Here is a 23,211-nt window from a genome sequence, read left to right as displayed (position 1 = left end):
TGGTGGCATGGGTTAGACTTTATAGGGAGGCCCGGGATAATCGAGGCAGATAGATGCCGGTAACTTGTTAATGATGGTGTTAACAGTTGTCTCCGAAGAACAAGGCAAAACTATCAGTGGTGAAAGAGGAGGGAAGAAGAGAAGGAGAAGGAGGAGGAGGAGGAGAGCAGAGTAAGAAAGAGAAGATGGTGAATAATTGGTGTTGATTGCTGTTTGCAGACTATAGTTTTTGCTGAAAGCAGGTGATTTTAGCAAAGGAAACACCAGAGTGTAAGGTTGCAAGGAGTCCCTTGTAAACTGTGAGTCATTGATTTTGGCCATCGTCATTCTACAGATTGGAGTTTGGTCCTGTTGTCACATAGTGCATAGTACATACAATAACCGTGGGATGGAACTGAAATGTACTGGTCTGGTTGTTAGATGGCAGAGAGAGTCTAGGGCTGAGAGGAGGAAACTGGCCGCATTGTCTGTGGACAGCTCTGAGAATTGTGCAGCAGAAGGGAGCATGGATAGTACTGGAGAAAAGAGAGAAGAAGGCGAGAGATTTAAGTTGCAGAGGAAAATGACAGATTTTTTTAGAAGCAAAAGAGGAGTTAGTAGCGATGATGCAGGGCTGATATTCCACGAAGTGAGCCACACATCATGCATTGATACCGAAAATGTTTTATTTTACCCTTTTTCTTAGACACAGCTTCAGGTTGTATTTTTTAAATTTTTGGAATGATCTGAAAACTTCCATTGATTTTTTAAAAAATTTCTCTCCCTTTTCTTCTCCCTTTCCTCCAGTTCACTTTCTTTTTCACATAACTGATACGTATGTGATTCTATGTGGCAGAGAATAAGCGTGGTGTGATTGGTTGTCAAGGTCCTTTCCATCTGCCATTATTTGTACTGTAATTGCCATTTATCCATTTGAATGTCAGAACTCTACGATGACTTTATTCCTATGCAGCATAAATATGTTTAAGCCTAAATATTCCCCTTTTCCCGTCCTGGGTGTGTCCCCTCCCCCTCCGGCCTTACGCCCTGTGTTGCCGGGTAGGCTCCGGTTCCCCGCGACCCCGTATGGGACAAGCGGTTCTGAAAATGTGTGTGTGTGTGTGTGTGTGTATTCCCCTTTTCTTGAAAAAAACATAAAGTATTGTTTAACCACTGAGTGAATGTCATTAATCTTTTAATATGTGGTAAAAGAAGAAATGTTAACAGTATAAAATAAAGATTACGATACAGTGAGCACAATGAGTGCAATGTGAATATTCTGGAGGACAAAGGTGAGCTTAGGTGGTATAATGATAAGGGGTCAAATAGGGGGACATCATGTAGTTTAGTGGTTACAGTTGCTACTTTTAAGCTTAGAGGTCACTTGCTCAAATCACACAATTGCAAGAAATGGATCTATACAACTATGACAAGTGCCATAACTTTGCAGAGGTGGGACAAATGAAACCACATGAGTGAATATGGTGAATAAGAGGGTTTCCAGGCCTTCTGTGTGCTTCCATGTGACTTGTAGCATGTAGCATTTATACCTTGGAACAAGACATGTGTGGGATTAAGACACAATGAGTGCCTTTGATGCTTTATGACATGTACAACTTGTCACTGAAGACAACCACTAGATAGGTGCAGATAGGGAGAGAAAGTAAAGGGCAACAGTTGTGAAGACAGATGTTCATTGTTCTGGGTGAAGTAATGCAATGAAATTTACTCAGAAAGTGAAGAACAATGCATTGTAAATTTCGGGGCAAAAAAGCACTGTTTCCCTGATGGCAATTGTGATAGACTTGCTGGGGTATCAATGTCTCATTGATGGCATCTCAAGGTTCCCTAATTGTCTTCTTAAATTTACTATTCCTGATTTAAATCAAAACGCTGATCAGCTAAAGGTGTCAGAGGGAAACTCTATGCCACACAAGACTGTCTGAGCAGACACCAGGATGTGCCAGCGGTTACCGATAACTACTCTACAGAGGATGGCTTCTGAGGAACACAGGTCCCATTCTATGGTTTGCTTCCCATTTGCACACATAAAAGGCACTTTCATTTTAGTTGACATTAAATCCATTACAATATGTTATGTTCTCCAAGTAACAGCAGATGACTAACATTTAAACACAAGCTCTATGTTTGGCACACTTAATTCAAAACATTTTTTCTTCTCATTTAACATACTGTATATTTAGAGCACATAGAAACAACCTATTGTTTCTATGTGCTCTAAATATTCCCAATTTCCAATGTATAACATCTGCATACAGTATAACTAAAAAAGCAGATAACTGAAAAGAAACCAATAGTGATGGAGGTTGTGAGTCAATCTAGAATGTAATCCAGTAACAACAAAGAGGCTACTAAAATTGAGTTCTCTGAGCCATTGTGCTATGAAATCAAACTTAATGCATGGTCGCTTAGTTAAGCAAATCTGTTGCTGCTGCTTTCTTGTTGTACGCTGTGATTGCATATGACTTTATTGACCATACATTGAAATTTCAGAGGCAAAATCACATAAAAAGCTCCCTTTTGTGTTCAAGAAGGAAATGTAGGAGGGTCATAATGCTGACTTGCTCTAGTCATTTGGATAAGCTTTGTTTTCAAACAAACAGTATCACCACCCCTTATAAACACAGAAAGTTTAGACAGTATTGTGATTAATCTAACATGCGACTAAACTTTTAAAAAGAAACTCAGATGCTAAATTATACCAAAATAAACAAGTAGTTGATTTACAGCAAAAATGGAAGAAACATCTCAGATTCAGTGTGATTTCTTTAGATTCTGAGGCATAAGCTTTTGCCCAGTCCTCTGTGATATTTTCTGATGGATAAAAGAACTCTGAACTTTGCTGGATTATGCCTCCCTGACTAATGTGGTTACATTACACATTCCTGCTCAGCTCAAAGTAAAACAGACTGGTGGTGCAGAAGACATCACTCCAGGATGTCACTCTGGAAATGCTTCAGTGCCATCACAGCAAATCACAGACTGTCTGGCAGCACAATGAGAGCACCAACTTTTTCGAAGAATAAAGAGACTTACAAATTCGCATCATTTTACCCAAGCTGAGAAATTTTCCTTTTAAATAAAAAAAGCCATTTCGATTAAAGGACCTATGAACAACCACAGCAACTTTGAAAATTTATTAAAAAGACTACATTGCTTCTATTTCAAATATTATACTAATTTCCTGACAAAAGTATGGATTTAAAGCCTTCAACTGAAAGTCATGTCTTTCAAGAGTTCTAAATTGACCTTCCTCAAGAGAAACACTATAGGCCTGTTCTTGGTTTCAGCTGTTTTATTCAGTGTCTCTCTCTTCAAGTATTTTCATTTTTTACTTTAATCTTCATTTTGGATGTCACCATTTTATTTAGGACACAATTTTAAAAAACAAGGACATACTGTAGGTAGATAGATAGATAGATAGATAGATAGATAGATAGATAGATAGATAGATAGATAGATAGATAGATAGATAGATAGAAGACAACATGGGACAAATCCAGAAAGAGGCAAGTGCAACTGAGTGTAGCGGAAGCTTACCAGTGACGTAGACAAGCAACAGGGCAAGTGTTACTGTGACAGCAGTTGCGCTGAGGGCCATGCATTTCCAGTTGCAGCACTTGTAGGGCTTGCTGAAGGTGAAGGTGGGTCGTGAGAATGCACTCCTAGGCAGGGGCCTTGGGGGTGGGGAGTACACTGTGCTTGAGGTGAGAGGGTAATTCTGACTGAAGAGGGCAGATGATCCCGACCCGTGCTTAAACAAGAAGTGCCTGTGAAATGGACAGAGGAATGGTTTAGTGCATAAGGAATAAATACACACACACACACACACTGTCTGAACCGCCTGTCCCATACAGGGTCGCAGGGAGCCAGAGCCTAACCCAGCAACACAGGAGGGGACACACCCAGGACAGGACACCAGCCCATCACAAGGCACCCCAAGCAAGACTCAAACCCCAGACCCACCAGAGAGCAGGACCCAGTCCAACCCACTGCGCCACCGCGCCCCCCAAGGAATAAATTAAAAAAAAAAAAATCAGATTGTATTATTAAAATAATTAATTAACTTCGGTGGGCTCAGCACCTGCCAGAGAGGACATAAGGAGCCGGTGCATTGTGATTTGGGCAGTGGTCGGGGCCGAGTGCCCAGCCGACCCAAACCTCAGGCGCCAACTCTGGCTTTTAGGACTTGGAACGTCACCTCACTGGCGGGGAAGGAGCCTGAGCTAGTGCAGGAGATTGAGAGATACCGTCTAGATATAGTCGGGCTCACTTTCACTCACAGCTTGGGTTCTGGAACCACTCTTCTCGACCAAGGGTGGACTCTCCACTATTCTGGCGTTCCCCAGGGTGAGAGGCGGCGGGCTGGTGTGGGCTTATTAATAGCCCCCCAGTTCAGCCGCCATGTGTTGGAGTCTACCCCAGTGAATGAGAGGGTCGTCTCCCTACGCCTTCGGGTCAGGGAACGGTCTCTCACTGTCGTTTGTGCTTATGCGCCTAGCGGCAGTGTAGAGGACCCAGCCTTTCTGGAGTCCCTGGGGGGCATGCTGGAAAGCGCTCCCACTGGGGACTCTGTCGTTCTACTGGGGGACTTTAACGCCCACGTGGGCAGCGACAGTGATACCTGGAGGGGCGTGATTGGGAGGAACGGCCTCCCTGATCTGAACCCGAGTGGTGAGTTGTTATTGGATTTCTGTGCTAGTCACGGTTTGTCCATAACAAACACCATGTTCATGCATAAGGGTGTCCATCAGTGCACTTGGCACCAGGACACCCTAGGTCGGAGGTCGATGATTGACTTTGTAGTCGTTTCTTCTGATCTTCGGCCATATGTCTTGGACACTCGGGTGAAGAGAGGGGCTGAGCTGTCACCTGATCACCACCTGGTGGTGAGTTGAATTCAATGGCGGGGGAGAAAGCTGGACGGACCTGGCAGGCCCAAATGCATAGTGAGGGTCTGTTGGGAACGTTTGGCGGAGGCCCCTGTCAGAGAGGTCTTCAACTCCCATCTCCGACAGAGCTTCAACCAGGTCCCGAGAGAGACTGGGTACATTGAGTCCGAATGGACTATGTTCCACACCTCCATTGTCGGGGCGGCGGTTCGGAGCTGCGGCCATAAAGTCTCCGGCGCCTGTCGCGGCAGCAATCCCCGAACATGGTGGTGGAAACCGGAGATAAGGGATGCCGTCAAGCTGAAGAAGGAGTTCTATCGGGCCTGGCTGGCTCATGGGACTCCTGAAGCAGCTGACGGGTACCGGCGGGCCAGATGCAGCGCGGCTCTGGCAGTCGCCGCGGCAAAAACTCGGGCTTGGGAGGAGTTCGGTGAGGCCACGGAGGAAGACTTTCGGTCGGCCTCAAAGAGATTCTGGCAAACCGTCCGGAGACTCAGAGGGGGGAAGCAGTGTTCCGCCAACACTGTTTACAGTGGAAGTGGTGTGCTGCTGACCTCAACTGAGGATGTCCTCGGGCAGTGGAAGGAGTACTTTGAGGATCTCCTCAATCCCTCCGACACGCCTTCCGTAGAGGAAGCTGAGGCCGGCGACTCGGGGGGGGGACTTGTCTGAGTTGCTGAAGTAGTCAAAAAGCTCCTCAGTGGCAAGGCTCCGGGGGTGGATGAGGTCCGCCCCGAGCTTCTCAAGTCTCTGGATGTTGTGGGGCTGACACGCCTGACACGCCTCTGCAGCATTGCGTGGAGCTCGGGAACGGTGCCTCTGGACTGGCAGACCGGGGTGGTGGTCCCTCTTTTTAAGAAGGGGGACCGGAGATTGTGTTCCAACTATAGGGGGATCACACTCCTTAGCCTCCCTGGGAAAGTCTATGCCAGGGTACTGGAAAGGAGAATCTGACCGATAGTCGAACCTCGGATTCAGGAGGAGCAATGCGGTTTTCGCCTTGGCCGTGGAACACTGGACCAGCTCTATACCCTCACTAGGGTGTTGGAGGGTTCATGGGAGTTTGCCTAACCAGTCCATATGTGTTTTGTGGACCTGGAGAAGGCATTCGACCGTGTCCCTCGTGGCATCCTGTGGGGGGTACTTCGGGATTATGGGGTTCGGGGCTCGTTGCTACGGGCTGCTCGTTCCCTGTATGACCGGAGCAGGAGCTTGGTTCGCATTGCCGGCAGAAAGTCAGACTTGTTCCCGGTGCATGTTGGACTCCGCCAGGGCTGCCCTTTGTCACCGATTCTGTTCATTCTCTCTATGGACAGAATTTCTAGGCGCAGCCAGGGAACGGAGGGTTTCTGTTTTGGTGGCTGCAGGATCTCGTCTCTGCTTTGTGCGGACGATGTGGTCCTGTTGGCTTCATTGAATCAAGACTTACAGCGTGCACTGGAGAGGTTTGCAGCCGAGTGCGAAGCGGCGGGGATGAGAATCAGCACCTCCAAATCCGAGGCCATGGTTCTCAGTCGGAAAAAGGTGGATTGCCCCCTCCGGGTTATGGGGGAGTTGCTCCCTCAAGTGGAGGAGTTTAAGTGTCTCGGGGTCTTGTTCACGAGTGAGGGAAAAATGGAGCGGCAGGTTGACAGATGGATTGGTGCGGCGTCCGCAGTAATGCGGTCATTGTACTGGTCTGTGGTGGTGAAAAAGGAGCTGAGTCGTAAGGCGAAGCTCTCAATTTACCGGTCGATCTATGTTCCTACCCTCACCTATGGTCATGAACTCTGGATCATGACCGAAAGAATGAGACCGCGGATACAAGCGGCAGAAATGAGTTTCCTCCGCAGAGTGGCTGGGCACACTCTTAGGGATAGGGTGAGGAGCTCAGTCACCCGGGAGGAGCTCGGAGTAGAGCCGCTGCTCCTCCGCATCGAGAGGAGCCAGTTGAGATGGCTCGGGCATCTGTTCCGGATGCCTCCTGGACGCCTCCCTGGGGAGGTGTTCTGGGCATGTCCCACTGGGAGGAGGCCTCGGGACAGACCCAGGACACGTTGGAGAGACTACGTTTCCCAGCTGGCCTGGGAACGGCTTAGGGTTCCCCCAGAGGAGCTGGAGGAGGTGTGCAGGGAGAGGGAAGTCTGGGGGGCTCTGCTTAGACTACTTCCCCCGCGACCCGGTCTTGGATAAGCGGAGGAAAATGGATGGATGGATGGAAAATAATTAAATTTAGGCATGTTTGAGTTAATATGTACGTCATTTTCTTTAAGAATTAGTGTAATGTATTTAATGAACATCAACATTTTCCATAGCTGACTAATAAGGTTTTCACAAAACATATTATACATATTTCTTCTTCAACTGACCATGTCACAGGAACATTTTTACAAGAAAAACATTCAATAAATATAACTCACAAACCATGTTGTAAAAGTGATGGAAGAAACTTAGAAATGTTAACGTACTGATCCAGTTAATGCATTTATTGAATTACCAGAAGCAAGATGGGACTCAGCAATTATACTTTGAAATTCATGTATATATTTTCAGACTTCCACCAAATGCATTCATCACTACCTTTAAAAAATCATATTCAGCACTAAACATAACTGATTCCCCAATATATTATGAGTTTATACACATTGAGAAATACAGAAAGAATAAAGATTTTAATTTACAAATTGTTAGGGAAGTCATGGGCTGAGATAATATTAATATCTGTTAATGCAGCATCTGACAATATTCACATATTGTGAGCCTGACCTGTCCTATGTATTTGTGTGAATATGGAAGAAAAACAACCGTTGCTGTTCTGTTAAAATGCTTCATTGTGCATCTTGACCTCTGTACAATGACACAAGTAAATGGAGCAAAACAGTTTTGAAAATGTGGGTGTTATGCGGAAGAAATTACTGAGAACATTACTGAGGATGGCCATACAACAAATCACACTTCCTGCCAAAGTTAACCTTCCTCTTCTTCTTTCTTGCCATTGAACAGCAAAATAACCCTTTTTTTTACACCACACATGACCAATTACCATAAAATAGGACCGCTTATTGAATTTTCACTGGAAAGTGGTGTTAAAAAAAACAATCTTGATTGAATATAAGATGTCTTAAAGCAAGTTCAATCCAGGCAGAAGTTTTGAAAAAGGTGGTCCATCTGAAAACAGAGGTTTCCAGTCCAGCTCCTCAGTTGTGTCACTTAGTCAGGGTTGGATCAGGAGAGTTGGTTATTTCTATAACAACCGTTCTTCTCATCAAGGTGTACAGTTTGGAAACACAGCCTAGTCTTTATAATTTTCTGACTTTTTTCATTCCTAAGGACTTTTCTGTGTTCACAAAGTTGTTCTTGATACAACGTGATGTACCCTAACTTGATACAAATTATTTTTAAGAATTTAATACATTATGTCTTGGGGAATAGTTCAACAGTGACAATGATAGTGTTGTGATAATGTCACGTCCAAAGGTAAGATGGACATTTGTTCCTGTGCATTCTAATGAGGATGTAAAGGGCATTGTTCTCAAAAATAGAGCGAATATATACAGGTGCACTGTGCAAAGAATGAAAGAATGAAACAAAGTGAGATGATTAACATTGAGAGGATACACATTCTGAGTGTTCTCATAAGGGAAATTAGATTCTGAGTATTTATTTATTTATTTATTTTTATTTTTATAGAGCGCTCTTCTCACGCAGTGACACAGTATACAGGAAAGCGACTTAGACTGGGCAGGAATGTGGGACCAGGTCAAGAGCACAGTGGACCGATGCAGACAAGACTGGAGCTCTTGACTAGAACACAAACACATTGTGAACATGACTTTAAAAGTATGTGTATAGACATGGAACTGGAATCGCTAGGAAATACAATAAGGGACTTATAAAGAATCTGCAACTAGATGTTTGTCTGTCACTCCTTTTATGGTGCTGGAGATCTGGCATTTATTCAGTTCAGGTGTGCTTGGTGGGGCTGAATGGCTCCAGTGCAATGCCCCCTGTGTTCACCTTGAGTGCATTCCTCAGGGATGCTAAGAGAAAACTTATATTAAGCCCTAAATTTTGATGTTATATACAAAATCTGATCACAATTGTGAGGGTATAGACAACAGATGGAGGCAGCAGTACAGAACCAAAGTAGCTGGACCAAAAATGTTAATTTTTCTTTACTTAAAATGATGATCTTCAATAATAAAACACTTCAACCCAAGCCAAATACAAAAATAAACATTGGGTTACAAAAGAAAATAAGGCCTATGAGCCAGGAGCTTAAACCCCTTGCACCAATAGCAATACACAGCTCTCCCAGTCTCTGTGACCTAATGCAACCTTTTATACCAGTAACTCCACCCTTCTGGCTGCACCGTAACAGCCTCAACAACTAATTCCGAAACACATATTCCCTGAAAATGACACCCAACATAAATACAAAAACATAATCATCATAAAACAACATGGCTTGTCTGTTATAAATATCCTTATTTTACTATATATAAGCACACACACACACACCTTCAGAACCGCTTGTCCCATACGGGGTCACGGGGAACCGGAGCCTACCCGGCAACACAGGGCGTAAGGCCGGAGGGGGAGAGGACACACCCAGGACGGGACGCCAGTCTGTCACAAGGCAGCCCAAGCAGGACTCGAACGCCAGACCCACCGGACAGCAGGACCATGGTCCAACCCACTGTGCCACCACACCCCCTATATATAAACATTTTATCCCATTACACAGTAAAACACCCCTGTCAAGTTGGTTGTGCCCAAGGACTCCCACCGAAGTGGTTCACTCCTCCAAGTTTGCAATACAAGCTAACCAGCACAACAAAGCTGTTAAATTGCTGAATGGTAAGCAAAGATCCTACAGGAATGATTTTTTAAAAACTGCAATAAATGTTTACTTTTAACAACCAACTGCATGCACTTGTTATATTTTAATAAAAAAGAAATGTTAATAGTTAATTACAAACATGAATACTGGTAGGCCTTTCCCGGCACCCAACCTGGTTCAAACAGAAAATGTTAAATGAAATAATAGACCAAAACGAACAGTGTATGGTATTTTTGCTGGCATCTTACTGAATCTTTGCTACCAGCATGCCTGGCATCACAGCTCAGTATGTGACAATCTTTCATATACACAATTTGTTTTAATGCTCAGGATGATATTGTGTTTTGCCATTTTCACTAAGCACAATATACAGTATACATCTGTTTGCAGCGTTTACACGAATGCAATAAATGGACAGTTCTCAGGAATTCAGTGAACACAGTATGAGGTAAAAATGTGTTTTACTTTTTTAGCATAGCAGCATGAAATTTTAAATATGTTTTCTGAAAAGCACTGTACAGCACTGTCCTGTATATGCTATAAATTGTAATAGAATTATCTGCAAAATTCATATTAGAACACTCAATATTACAAATGCATCATTGTTAATCTGTTATGAGCTAAAGTCCACATTACTTTCACATGGTGACATATGGAAATAAATTTCTGTATTTAAATGTTTAATATGGTAAAGTGCATTAAAACAGCAAATGTTTGTTAGCAGATATAAACTGCATTTCCGTGTGCTAATTTTTTCACCCCTCCCCCCCCCCGTGGCACGCAAAATGTTTTCTACAGAAACTATACTGATCATGACACTACCTATATGCTTATGTATGGTGATGTGCTATATGTTATTTGTTTTGCAATTTTGTCTCCTTGATCAATATTTGTTGAGAGTCTATTTAAATCTAATTTAAGCCCAGTATCTCTGTATTTCAGTAATGGGCATTTAAGTCTAATACCTTTCTCCTCCCTGGAAAAATGTGGTATTGTGGTAACTGACTGTGAGTCCAAAACAGTATTTCAGTGATGTTCCTATCACTTCGACTGTTGTTGATTGTGTTTTTTTTTTTTTTTTTTTTTTTTTTTTACTAAGTTGAACATTGATTTGGAGAAAAGTGTCTGCAAAAGTGGGCAGGGTGGAGGCAGGGTGGTGCGTGGCGTCGTAGCCCCTTGCGACAGAAACTGACTCTTGACGTGTGGAATGCAACCTCGCTGGTGGGGAAGGAGCCGGAACGTGTGTGGGAGGTTGAAAGATACCAACTGATATAGTTGGGCTCACCTCCACTCACAGTGTTGGCTCTGGAACCAAACTCCTCGATGGGAGTGGTCTCTGTCCTACTCAGGAGTTGCACAGGGTGAGAGACGCCGGGTGGGTGTGGGGATACTCACAAGCCCCCCGGCTGGCTGTCACGCAACTGGAGTTTATCCTGGTGGACAAGAGGGTCGCCTCAAAGTGACTTAAGGTCGCAGAGAGGAAAACTTTGACTGTTGTGTGTGCTTACCCACCAAACAGCAGTTCAGAGTATTCAGCCTTCTTGGAGAGGGTGGGTGGGGTTCTGGTCAGGGCCCCACCTACAGACTCCATAGTCCTGCTGGGGGACTTCAACGGTCATGTTGGCAATGATTGGGAAATCTGGCTGGGGGTGATTGGGAAGAACGGCTTGCCCGATCTGAACCCGAATGGTGAAATGAGGCCACATGTTCTGGACACTCGGGTGACGAGAGGTGCTGAGCTGTCAACCGATCACCATCAGGTGGTGAGTTGGATCAGATGGCGGGGAAAACTGATGAACAGACCCAGTAGGCCCAGACGTTTAATGAGGGTGTGCTGGGAACGACTGTCGGAGGACCTCCGGGAGAGATTCTCCCATGTACTGGAGAAAGTAGGGCACATGGAATCTGAATGGACCCTGTTCAGAACCTCCATTGTGGAAGCGGCCAGGCACAGCTGTGGTAAAAAGCTTGTTGCTGCCAGTCATGGCAACAACCCAAGAACCCGCTGGTGGACACCGGTGGTGAGGGAAGCCGTCAAGCTGAAGAAGCAGGACTTTGGGGCCTGGTTGGTTCTAGGGACTCCTGACTCAGCAGACAGGTACTAGCAGGCAAAAAAGGCAGCAGTGGCTGCAGTTGCAAAAGTAAAATCCAGAGCATGGGGGGAGTTTGGACTGGCAATGAAAAATGACTATTGGTCAGCTTCAAAGAGGTTCTGGAGAACCATCTGGCGGCTCAGGTTAGGTTGGAGGAGCTTCGCACAAGCTGTGAGCAAAGCTCAGCAGGGATGGAGAAACTCTGACCTCTAATGAGGACATTGTCGGGAGGTGGAAGGGGCACTTTGAGGAACTCTTAAACCCGAGAGATATGCCTCCCTTATAGGAGTCAGGGCCAGAGGCTTCCAGGCTGTCAGAGTCCATTTCCCTGGTGGAAGTCACTGATGTAGTTGGTAACCTCCACAGTGGCAAAGCACCGGGGGTGGATGAGATATGTTTGGAATTGCTTAAGTCCCTGGATGTTGTAGGGCTGTCATGGCTGACACGCCTTTGCAATGTTGCATGGACCTTGGAGATAGTGCCTTTGGATTGGCAAACTGGGGGTGGTGGTCCCCATCTTTAAGAAAAGGGGACCGGAGGGTGTGTGCCAACTATTGGGGTATAACACTTCTCAGCCTCCCTGGGAAAGTCTATACCGGGGTACTGGTAAGGAGACTTCCGCTGATAGTTGAACCTCAAATTGAAGAGGAACAATGCAGATTCCGTCCTGGCCATGGAAGAGTGGAACAGCATTTTACCCTCTCACAGATAATTGAGGGGGCATGGGAGTTCACTAATCCAGTCTACATGTGTTTTGTGGACATGGAGAAGGCCTATATTCGTGTTCCCTGGGAAATTCTGTGTGAGATGCTTAAGGAGTATGGGGTCCTGGGGCCACTACTGCGGGTCATTCGGTCCCTGTACACACAAAGCCAGAGCTGTGTCCATATACTCAGCATTAAGCCAAGCCTGTTCAATGTGGGTGTTCAACTCTGCCAAAGTTGTGCCTTGTCTCCACTCCTGCTTGTGGCCTTCACAGACAGGATATCAAGGCGCAGTCGAGGTCAGGAGGGCATTTTATGCTGGAGTCCGAAGGTGACGTCTTTGCTTTTTGTGGATGATGTCCTTTCGGCACAGTCACATGGTTGCCTCCAACATGCGCTGGAATGGTTTGCAGCCGAGTGTGGAGCGGCTGGGATGAGGATCAGCACCTCAAAGTCTGAGTCCATGGTTCTCTCATGGAAAAGGATGGCATGCCCCCTCCAGGTAAGGGGAGAGAATTTGCCCCAGGTGGAGGAGTTTAAGTATCTTGGGGTCTTGTTCACGAGTGAGGGGAGAAGGGAGCATGAGATTTCCTGCAGACTGGGAGCAGCGGCAGCAGTAATGCGGTCGCTGTACTGGACTGTAGTGGTGAAAGGGTAGCTGAGCCATAAGGCAAAGCTCTTCATTTACCGACCAATCTATGTCCCTACCCTCACCTATGGTCATGAACTTTGGATAATGACCGAAAGAATAAGATCGCGGATACAAGCGATTGAAATTAGTTTTCTCCGCAGGGTGTTGGGACACACACTCCGTGATAGGGTGAGGAGTTCGGACATCCGGGAGGAACTCAGAGTAGAGCCGCTAATCCTCCACATTGAGAGGAGCCAGTTGAGGTGGTTCGGGCATCTGATACCCTGGGCACCTCCTTTTGGAGGTATACCAGGCACGACCAACTGGGACGAGGCCCCGAGGTCAGCCTGGGACCCGCTGGAAGGATTATATCTCACAGTTGGCCTGGGAACAGTTGGGGATCCCCCAGGCTGAGCTGGAGGAAGTTGCGAAGCATAGGGGTGGCTGGGCCTCTCTGCTCTCCCTGTTGCCACCCCGACCCTACTAGGACAAGCGAGAAAGAAAATGGATGGATGGATGGATGGATGTCTGCAAAATAAATTAAGGGAAATGTAAATGCAAAAGAAAATGTAATGGATGCATCATAATACTTAGGAGTAGAATTCTATTTATTTTCTAAACATTCTTAACATTAGCAAAGTGTAAATGGAAGGAAATCACATTTAGATTCTTTCAGACAGTTGAGGAAAGACAGTGCTGTTGACATAGCTACTGCCACGCCCACACCTCCGAGCCGACACGGAATACCTGGGATGCAACGCAGACCGGGGCATAAAAGGCTGCGTCAGACCAGCAGCTGATGCGGAACCTTGTTCGCCTTCTCGTTTGCGACCTTCTAGCTAATTCCTGTTCCTGAACGCCTTCCCCGATCCCGTCCCTTGTTCCCACAATCCTGTGCCTCTTTATGATCATCGACCTCTTGCCTGTGTACCGACCTCGCCTTTTGGATTCTCCCTGTTATGACGTTCGCACCTCAAAGACCAGTCGCCTGTTCTCTGACCTCCTCTCTTGGATTTCCCCGAAGACACCACGTATACCGCTCTTCACTTGGGTTCGCCGCTTCCTTCCAGAGCCAGACATGACAGAAGGTTCCGCCTCGTATACGGACCCAGCGGAGTAAGGAAAGATGGGAGAGTTGGCATTGCAACGAATGCGTTATAATTTCCAATAATTTTATGCAATGTAATATGCAGCCATTTGTGTTTTATTCTATATCTACTTTGACTGCTTACTTTTGTGCTTTTTACTTACTGATACCAGACAATCTAATTTTCTCTCTTGATGGGGAAACTGCTAATGAAAGGAAGAATTGGGATAATTTTATAATAACCCATGTTACTGAAGAGCATCCCCTTCAAGTGGGAACAGATGCTTATTGTAAATAAGCAGTGGCACAGTGAGTAGTGCTACTGTCTCACAGTGCTTGGGTGGTGTGAGAGAATGTTGGTTTGTCTGTCTGCATGGGTTTTCTCTCACAGTCCAAAGACATGTTGTTCAGGTTCCCCCATAGTGTGTGAGTGACAGAGAGAGTGTGTTCCACTGATGTATGGATGAGTGACCCATGGTATATAGTGTATCTGGCAGTATAAGTCACCTTGGTGAAGAAGTTGTGTGGGCTAGTAACACTACATAGTATCCATTGTAAGTTGCTTTGGAGAAAAGCATCTATCAAGTGAGTAAATGTAAATAATTGTAGGAAATGTAAAATAGTTATGTAACCACAGCGGGGCTGTCAAGGATTATAGAGGGGTGAGTGCCTGTTGGGGAGTGTGTAAGGCTGGTTTGAGGTGCAGGTCCTTGAAGAAAAGAATGTCTTTGGACTGAGAATATTATTTCTTTGTATATTTGCTGCTATCTCTCACTATGTGCTGGAGTTGCAATAAACATTCCTCATCAACGGTGTCTGTGCATCCCTCTTTGTCTTATGGGAGTCCAAAGCAGCAAATGTTACAGTATTATGTATACTATGGTGTGTGTGTGTGTGTGTGTGTGTGTGTGTGTGTGTATTTAAGAGTACATTGATCAGTACTTTTAACCTGGAGCACAACTGACTGAGTCCCATTTCTGTGAAAGTTTTACTTAGTTATGTTACTGAAGACATTATTTCTCAATATGAAAATGTTCCAGTCTTAATAGAATTTCTACTTGCTAACCATTGTGTTTTTAATCTAGCACAATATTCAACCGGATGCCCTCTATCTAGGTAACACATTTCAAGGAGGATAATGGATCAGTGTAGTATTGTTGTGCATCTTGATGAAATATTAATTATGACTTTGCAGGCAGAAAGACTCAAACTGCAATCCAAAGATGTAGTTTTCAAAAAAGAAAGTAGCACATCTGGAACTGTACATACAGCACCAGTAAAATGACTGAGTATACAGAGAAAACCAATAATCAGTCAGCCAGTCAGTCTGCTTGCCTGCCTATGTGTCTGCCCATCTGTTCTTGTGTTTTATCTCTGCAGTGTGAACAAGTGTGTTGCTCTATCTACTTACTTGTTTGTTTATTTGTTTGTTTTTTAGCAGTAGATCACCCACCCTTCTTCACATTTTAAATGTATGGTAAATATAAAAGTTACATGTCAGGATTTTATGAATTATAGAAAATGTTGTTTAAAAAATCTTTGCTGGAAAAACTACGTATGTCTCTTCTGTTTCCAGAAAACATTTAACTTTTTCATTTATTGCTACTTGCTAAAGTGGATTTATTTTTCTGCAGTACTATGTGCCCAAGATTTCTTTTTGTTTGCAGTTCTCTCCGGATGAGGTCTAACCTGTCTTGCTGTGTTTCTACCCTCTTGTTTCTCTCTCTCACCATGTGGCTTCTTTTTAATTAGCTGCACGTGAGTGCTCCTCTCATGGCTTCTGTCACTATTCTGCAAAAATTTGAATACTTACAGAAATAAACATCAACAATTCAAGTGATTTTTATAGAGTGCTCTTCTCACATAGTGACACAATGCACTAAACAAAGGCATAAGACAAATAGAAAACTGGCAATATATTAAATTACAGCAATACCGTGCAATTATTAAAGCTGTAAGTAAGCCTACTGGCCATGGAGAAATAAACATGACTTTCCTCTCATGTTCATGAAAATGTGAATAACAAATAAAAACGCTAACCACGAGTTGAGTTATACCTGTGACGTCCTACAATAAAATACATATTTGCTCACAGAAAGGGAAAATAAGGCTACCTATAACAACTTAAAAATTAAGATGTCATCGACATTAAGACATTATTTATTCACTTCCGAACCTGCTGATGCTGCAAACATGCTTAAAAAGTCACAAATGATGACTAATACCTTTGATTTTCCATGTGTTACTAACGGAAAAACAGAAACTAAAGTAAAACTCAACACTACTGTTGAAAACATACCTATCTCTAAAGCTGGAAATTTTGCTTGTAAAATAATATTACAGTTCTGTGTTACATTCAAACAATATCAGCTTTTTACACACATCTTACGATAAACCTGGACGAATCTTCAATGATGTAACCCAGGGTTAACAGATATTCTGAATTTTTAACATCAGACACGGTCACCCAGGTGATGGTGCTTATCAGAGCTGACCTCAGCTGATCAGACCCCCTTTTGAATCCAGGTAATGCTACCTTGAGTCCATTGTTCACCACTCCTCATCTACAGCCACTTAGATGCCCTCTTTCTTTGCAGCTTCCTTAATAATGTTGATGACCTTTCTCCCTTGACTGCCTGTGATACCCAGCACAATGTATGCTTTATACAAAGTCTTTGCAAAAGCTGCTGCAGCCTACTTCCATGGGCCTACACATTGCCCTCCACTATTTCAAGTGGCACTGCTCTGTGATGGTGACCATTAATCTATGTTACCTTCAAACAGCTGAAAAATTGTGTATATATAGTGCCAACTCAGTTTTGCTGCAATGCCTTATAGGGTGCAATGCCAAGCTTCTCCATGTGTAATACAAGAGGTCCTCAACTTTCAATGGGGTTCTATTCCAACAAACATCATCATTAACTTTGTCGGTAGCAGAAAATTTCTTTATAGTGTATTATAGAAACCATAAGCATACATAAATGTATACGAATGATATGTTCTATAGTATGAACTTGTTATATTTTTCTCACTAATTTTACACATAAATTCATGTCAAAATTATGCAAATATAAAATAATAATGTAAATCCAGATAGTCAACTAATTTTGCCCTTCATCCCAGGTGAGGTATAGGTCACCAACAAGAGTTTGCCAAAGTCTTCTATATTATATTATAACTGCAGTACAGTATATTTTCATGTTGTCCTATTATTTTCAATTTAATTGCTAAATTTGTCTTTCACTTTTTTCTTTTCCCGAACCTCCAGAACATTCACTCTTTAACTTGCTGGCTTTTGTATACAAAAAACAAATTAAACAAAACATTTTATAACCAAAAGGCAGTTTCTGATGAACACACAAAACACTGACTGAGAGCTAAACAATAAGAAATATGGTGCATTGAGGAAGCACAGTCAGCTGATGTCATAATACAGCAGATGGAGCAATTGTAGACATCAAGACCAAATATTTGAACTTGAAAATAAAATAGTGAAGTTAATAGGATAGTTGTCATAATTCTGGGTATTTATGAATCACTTATGTTTTAGGTCAAGAGATACCTACCTCTACTTATTTAGCTGATGCTTTTCTCCAAAGAAGCTTACAATGGTACGGTATTTGCAGTTACTTATCCATTTATACAGCAGGGAAATTTTACTGGAACAATTTAGGGTAAGTAAATTGCTTAAGAGCATTACAGCCGGAGGCAGGGATTGAACCAGCAACCTTTGGACCAAAAGGGAATAGCTCTAATCATTATGCTACCAATGGTAGAAGCCTACAGCTGGTATACCGGAAAACTCCAGTAAAAGTGTAGAGCTGGAGACTTTGCAATGCAGTAAACTGAGAGAAGGCTTACACTCCATGCCACAGCTTCTCTACAGTAGTGCATTTACCACCTTGTCAGAGAACTACAAGGTCAGAGAGAACCAAACAGGACTGGGTTAAATTGCAGAGGCTGGTATGAAACTCAACAGGGAACCTTCTGACTCCTTCAAACCATGAATATTGATCTTAAAGCTTGTGAAGAATAAAACAGAACCTGATACTTAGAAAATCTGTTTAAAAAATAAGACATGAAACACAAGAAAAATGTGCATAACTTGTGCTCCTTTTCTATTCATATCCCGATACAGTTTTCCAAGACAATAGCCACCAGTGTCATGATAGAGTTCAGCATCAAATCTCATATAAGCAACCCTCATATTTCCCTAGAGGGCTCCAGGGGGAATGAGTGTTATTTCACTTTTCAAGTAGCAAGGTCATAAAAATTACTGTTTTGTGTTTGTTTTTCAAATGTAGAAAGGGGACACAGTAACAATTTAAATTTAAATCCTCACATTTTTCTTTCCATAGTCTACATATATAGACTATATATGCAAAAACACATTTGTTTCCACAGAAAGATTATTAAACTGTTCTATAAATATTGGGTGAACACAGAATAAAGCTGTAGTAGGTAGTGCAAGTGCCTAGCAACACCTGGGCTATGTGACTCAACATGAGTTCAATCCACATTTATTTTCTATGGTGTGTCCATGTTCCTCCTGTGTTTCTGTTGGTTTCCTTCTATAGTCCAAAGAGATGCATTTCAGGCAAACTGATGACTCTCAATTGCTATAATTATTATAATTTTGTGATTAGAAATGATTAAACTATTATTCAACCTTTTTGGAGCTACTCGTGATGTATGTTGGTTTATATGGTGAAAATTTACAAATTAACTGTGCTTTACAATTACATCTCTGCATCCAAGTATCTTTCTATCGATGTCATTGCATTTTTCTGTGAGATGTACATCATTTTGGAGAAAGTGTCTGCTAAATCGGGGAGTGCGGTGGCGCAGTGGGTTGGACCACAGTCCTGCTCTCCGGTGGGTCTGGGGTTCAAGTCCCGCTTGGGGTGCCTTGTGGTGGACTGGTGTCCCGTCCTGGGTGTGTCCCCTTCCCCTTACGCCCTGTGTTGCTGGGTAGGCTCTGGTTCCCTGTGACCCTGTAAGGGACAAGCGGTTCTGAAAATGTGTGTGTGTGTGTGTGTGTGTCTGCTAAATCAATAAATGTAAATGTTAATGTAAATTGCCTATACTGTGTTTGTGGTTTTTGATTACCTTATAAAGAACTTTTGTTTCAGGGTGTGTTTAGTGGGGGTGTGGTGGCATAGTGGGTTGGACTGGGTTGTGCTCTCTGGTGGGTCTAGGGTTCAAGTCCCTCTTGGGGTGCCCTGTGGTGGACTGGCGTCCTGTCCTGGGTGTGTCTGCTCCGGCTCTCTACAACCCCATATGAGACAAGTGGTTCAAAAAGTGTGTGTGTGTGTGTGTGTGTGTGTGTGTGTGTGTGTGTGTGTGTGTGTGTGTGTGTGTGTGTGTGTGTGTTTCATTAACCCCTTATCCTGGTCAGAGTTACAGCAGTCCAGAGCCTTTCCCATAATTATTGGATGGTAGGCTAGGAGGGATACACCCAGGAAAAGACACCAACTCATTGCAGGGTAACCTCACACTCACTCACTGACATACCAAGGGCATCTTAGCGTGAGCAGTTTAGCCAATATAGTCAATTTAACATCACTTGCACTGGATGTCTATGGAATATGACAGGAAAACAGATCACTCAAAGGAAACCCACACTGATACAGGGACAACATGCATACTCCACACAGACTGAGCTACAATAAAAACTATGTCCAAACAGCCCAGGCACTGTTAGGAGGAAGTTCTACCTGCTGCACTACTGTGCCGTCTAGATGTGTATCAGTGGATCAAAATTTGACATTCCTACTCTTAAACTTTAGAATTTGGCAATTCTTTTTGAGCTCTAAAATGCACAGAGAAAATTAATTTTCATAGTCAACTTGAAAATACATGGTATGACAACTATTTTAATAAATACTTTGAGCCAGTGTCATGATAAATTTACTATGCCTAGGAAAAAAGTTTTAAAAATGAAAACATTTTTATAATATGCTTTCAGAAAAATAGAGGAGCAGCTGCTGACACATAAATATTACTGTGGAAGACATCAGCCTAAGGTTATTTACACTGAAGAGAAAACACTATATACCGGGAAATACTAAAATGCAATATGAGGAAAACCTCAGCCTTGAATATGACCCGAATCATCCATTTGGAAGCCTTTCAGGTGACTTTAAAGAGCAACTCTGCAGTGTTTAAGAAGAGAGGCAGAGGGTAGCTGTTTACTGGAGTGTGTGTGTTTGTGTCTGCACCGTCGTGCTCCACTGAAAGGGTCGGGAGTTCTGGTGCCCAAAATAGATGCTTTCTTTTGTCCTTGATTTGTGTTTACCTGGAAAATAGCTGTTAAAAGCCCTAAAGTGGCCATGCCATTTTCAGCAGCTCATCACCTGGTGTGTCTCACATTGGCAGTGAAACCCAGGACCACCTTGAAAAGAAAAGTAGTGGGAAGTGTTAAGAGGGGGACTTGTCAGAGAGAGGGGGTTAGTGCTGTTTGGCCCGTGGGTGAAGTCAAGGGCAGCAGGGGCACCTCTATGCATAGAAATGGGATTCAGCTGGGGGGCACCACCTGTCTGCCTGGAGGGTAAGCCTGAAGCACTCTGGCTCTCGGGAGCCAGAAAAGGGAGCTGGAGGGGCAGTTACCACCTGTCTGAGGGTGATGAAGCCAGGAGAATAAAATGGAGGCAATCTCCTCCATACCCAAAAAGGCCATTCCCAGTAGGAAGGGATAAACACAACGACGTCTCTGTCCAATATGGACCCCAAGGGGAGACCTCTGGCTCCTCTATATAATCTATTTTCTCACTTAGAGGCGCACCCTCCATCTACTCCTATTTCCTGCCTAAAGGAGGCTAAACCACTTCCCTGTCCAGATGTTTCTCGAAAAGTTCCGTGGGTAAAAAGATCTTCTGAATCATTCAGAAAACCGTGGGAAAAGTTTCATTTCCCATATTTTCTTGCTAAACCACTACCAAAATTCTTTATTTTATTAAGTTTAATAAAATTGTGTTTTAATGTGCAGGGGGCGTGGTGGCGCAGTGGGTTGGGCCACAGTCCTGCTCTCGGGTGGGTCTGGGGTTCGAGTCCCGCTTGGGGTGCCTTGTGGTGGACTGGCGTCCTGTCCTGGGTGTGTCCCCCTCCCCTTCCGGCCTTACGCCCTGTGTTGCCGGGTAGGCTCCGGTTCCTTGTGACCCTGTATGGGACAAGCGGTTCTGACAGTGTGTGTGTGTGTGTGTGTGTGTGTGTGTGTGTGTGTGTGTGTGTGTGTTTTAATGCTGCGGAGCACACATGAAGTTCCCTCTGTAAATATGTGGATGAACAAAAAGTTCAGTCTTCTTCAACTTCTGACAAATGAGGAATGTCTATACACCCTTTGGGAACTTATTGGATAGTGCTACATGACCATACCTATGAAATATTGTAATCTTATGACCTTCTGTCTGTGCTACATATATGAAGACATATTTGGTGTTTCTCAGCATGCGCTTTCTGCCTCTGTGTTACTGTGACCCAGTGCTGTTATTTAAACAAACAAACAAACAAACAAAAAAGTAAACAAAACATCGTCTCTTGGAGGTGGCCTGTGTGTTCTCAACATCTGATTCTCTACTAAGCTTGCATCCATAGGAAATGTGAATAATAGCAAATATACACACACACACATTTTCTGAACCGCTTGTCCCATACGGGGTCACGGGGAACCGGAGCCAACCCGGTAAAACAGGGGGTAAGGGGACACACCCAGGATGGGACGCCAGTCCGTCGCAAGGCACCCCAAGCGGGACTCAAACCCCAGACCCACCGGAGAGCAGGACTGTGGTCCAACCCACTGTGCCACCACACTCCTAGCATATATACATACATATATCTATATATACACACAGAAATATATAGAGAAGATTAATGATCTTACACACACACACATTTTCTGAACCACTTGTCCCATACAGGGTCACAGGGAACTGGAGCCTACCCGGCAACACAGGGCGTAGGGCTGGAAGGGGAGGGGACACACCCAGGACGGGACGCCAGTCCGTCACAAGGCACCCCAAGCGGGACTTGAACCCCAGACCCACCGGAGAGCAGGACCCAGTCCAACCCACTGCGCCACCACACCCCCCCTAATGATCTTATATATATATATATAAGTAACCATCACAGTGGGAGGCATCCAAGAATGTATGAAGTACAAGAACTGGACAGCACCAGTCCCTGACATGATCCATGCCTTCTGGCTAAAGAAGGTGGCAACACATGAACCAGCTGCTAATGGATGGGACACACCCTGAATGGTTAACAGAAGGCTGGACAGTCCTGATCCTGAAGGACCCCCAGAAAGGAGCAGTCCCATCCAACTATTGCCCCATAACCTGCCTCTGCACAACATGGAAGCTGCTCTCAGGTATCATAGCGGCTAAGATCAACAGGCATATGGCTCAATACATGAGCGGGGCCCAGAAAGGAATTGGTAGAAACACCAGAGGAGCAAAACACCAGCTACTGGTAGACAGAACAGTCACTCGAGACTGCAAGACCAGGCAGACCAACCTGTGCACCGCCTGGATTGACTTCAAGAAAGCCTATGACTCGATGCCTCACTCATGGATCCTGGAATGCTTAGAACTATACAAGATCAACAGGACACTAAGAGCCTTCATCAGGAACTCAATGGGGCAGTGGAAAACAACCCTAGAGGCCAACTCCAAGCAAATTGTGCAAGTCACTGTCAAGTGCGGCATCTACCAAGGAGATGCATTGTCCCCACTGCTGTTCTGCGTAGGCCTGAACCCCCTCAGCCAGATCATCACCAAGACTGGCTACCGTACTGACTACGGAATGGAGTAAACATCAGTCACCTCCTCTACATGGATGACATCAAGCTGTATGCCAAGAGTGAACGAGACAGCAACCGCCAAATACCTGCAGAGAGTAAGGCAAGTCCTGAGAAGTCAGCTGAATGGGAAGAACAAGGTCCGGGCTATCAACACCTACGCCCTGCCAGTCATCAGATACCTT

At 44.2% G+C, this 23,211-nt stretch overlaps 1 protein-coding gene across 1 annotated transcript in view; it reads right to left on the bottom strand.

Moving 5' to 3' along the window:
• Positions 1-23,211, bottom strand: part of LOC108925316 (teneurin-1-like) — a 263,460-nt gene that overhangs the window by 121,567 nt on the left and 118,682 nt on the right. Inside the window, exon 5 of the mRNA XM_018737145.2 lies at positions 3,541-3,770. Coding sequence (XP_018592661.2) covers positions 3,541-3,770 — 230 coding nt within the window. The remainder of the gene's footprint in view (positions 1-3,540; positions 3,771-23,211) is intronic.

Source organism: Scleropages formosus, chromosome 13 (genome assembly GCF_900964775.1).
Source record: "Scleropages formosus chromosome 13, fSclFor1.1, whole genome shotgun sequence".
In the NCBI taxonomy this organism is placed as follows: Eukaryota; Metazoa; Chordata; class Actinopteri; order Osteoglossiformes; family Osteoglossidae; genus Scleropages; species Scleropages formosus.
The sequence above is the reverse complement of the archived record's forward strand: the minus strand, read 5'-3'. Positions and strand labels throughout refer to the sequence as shown.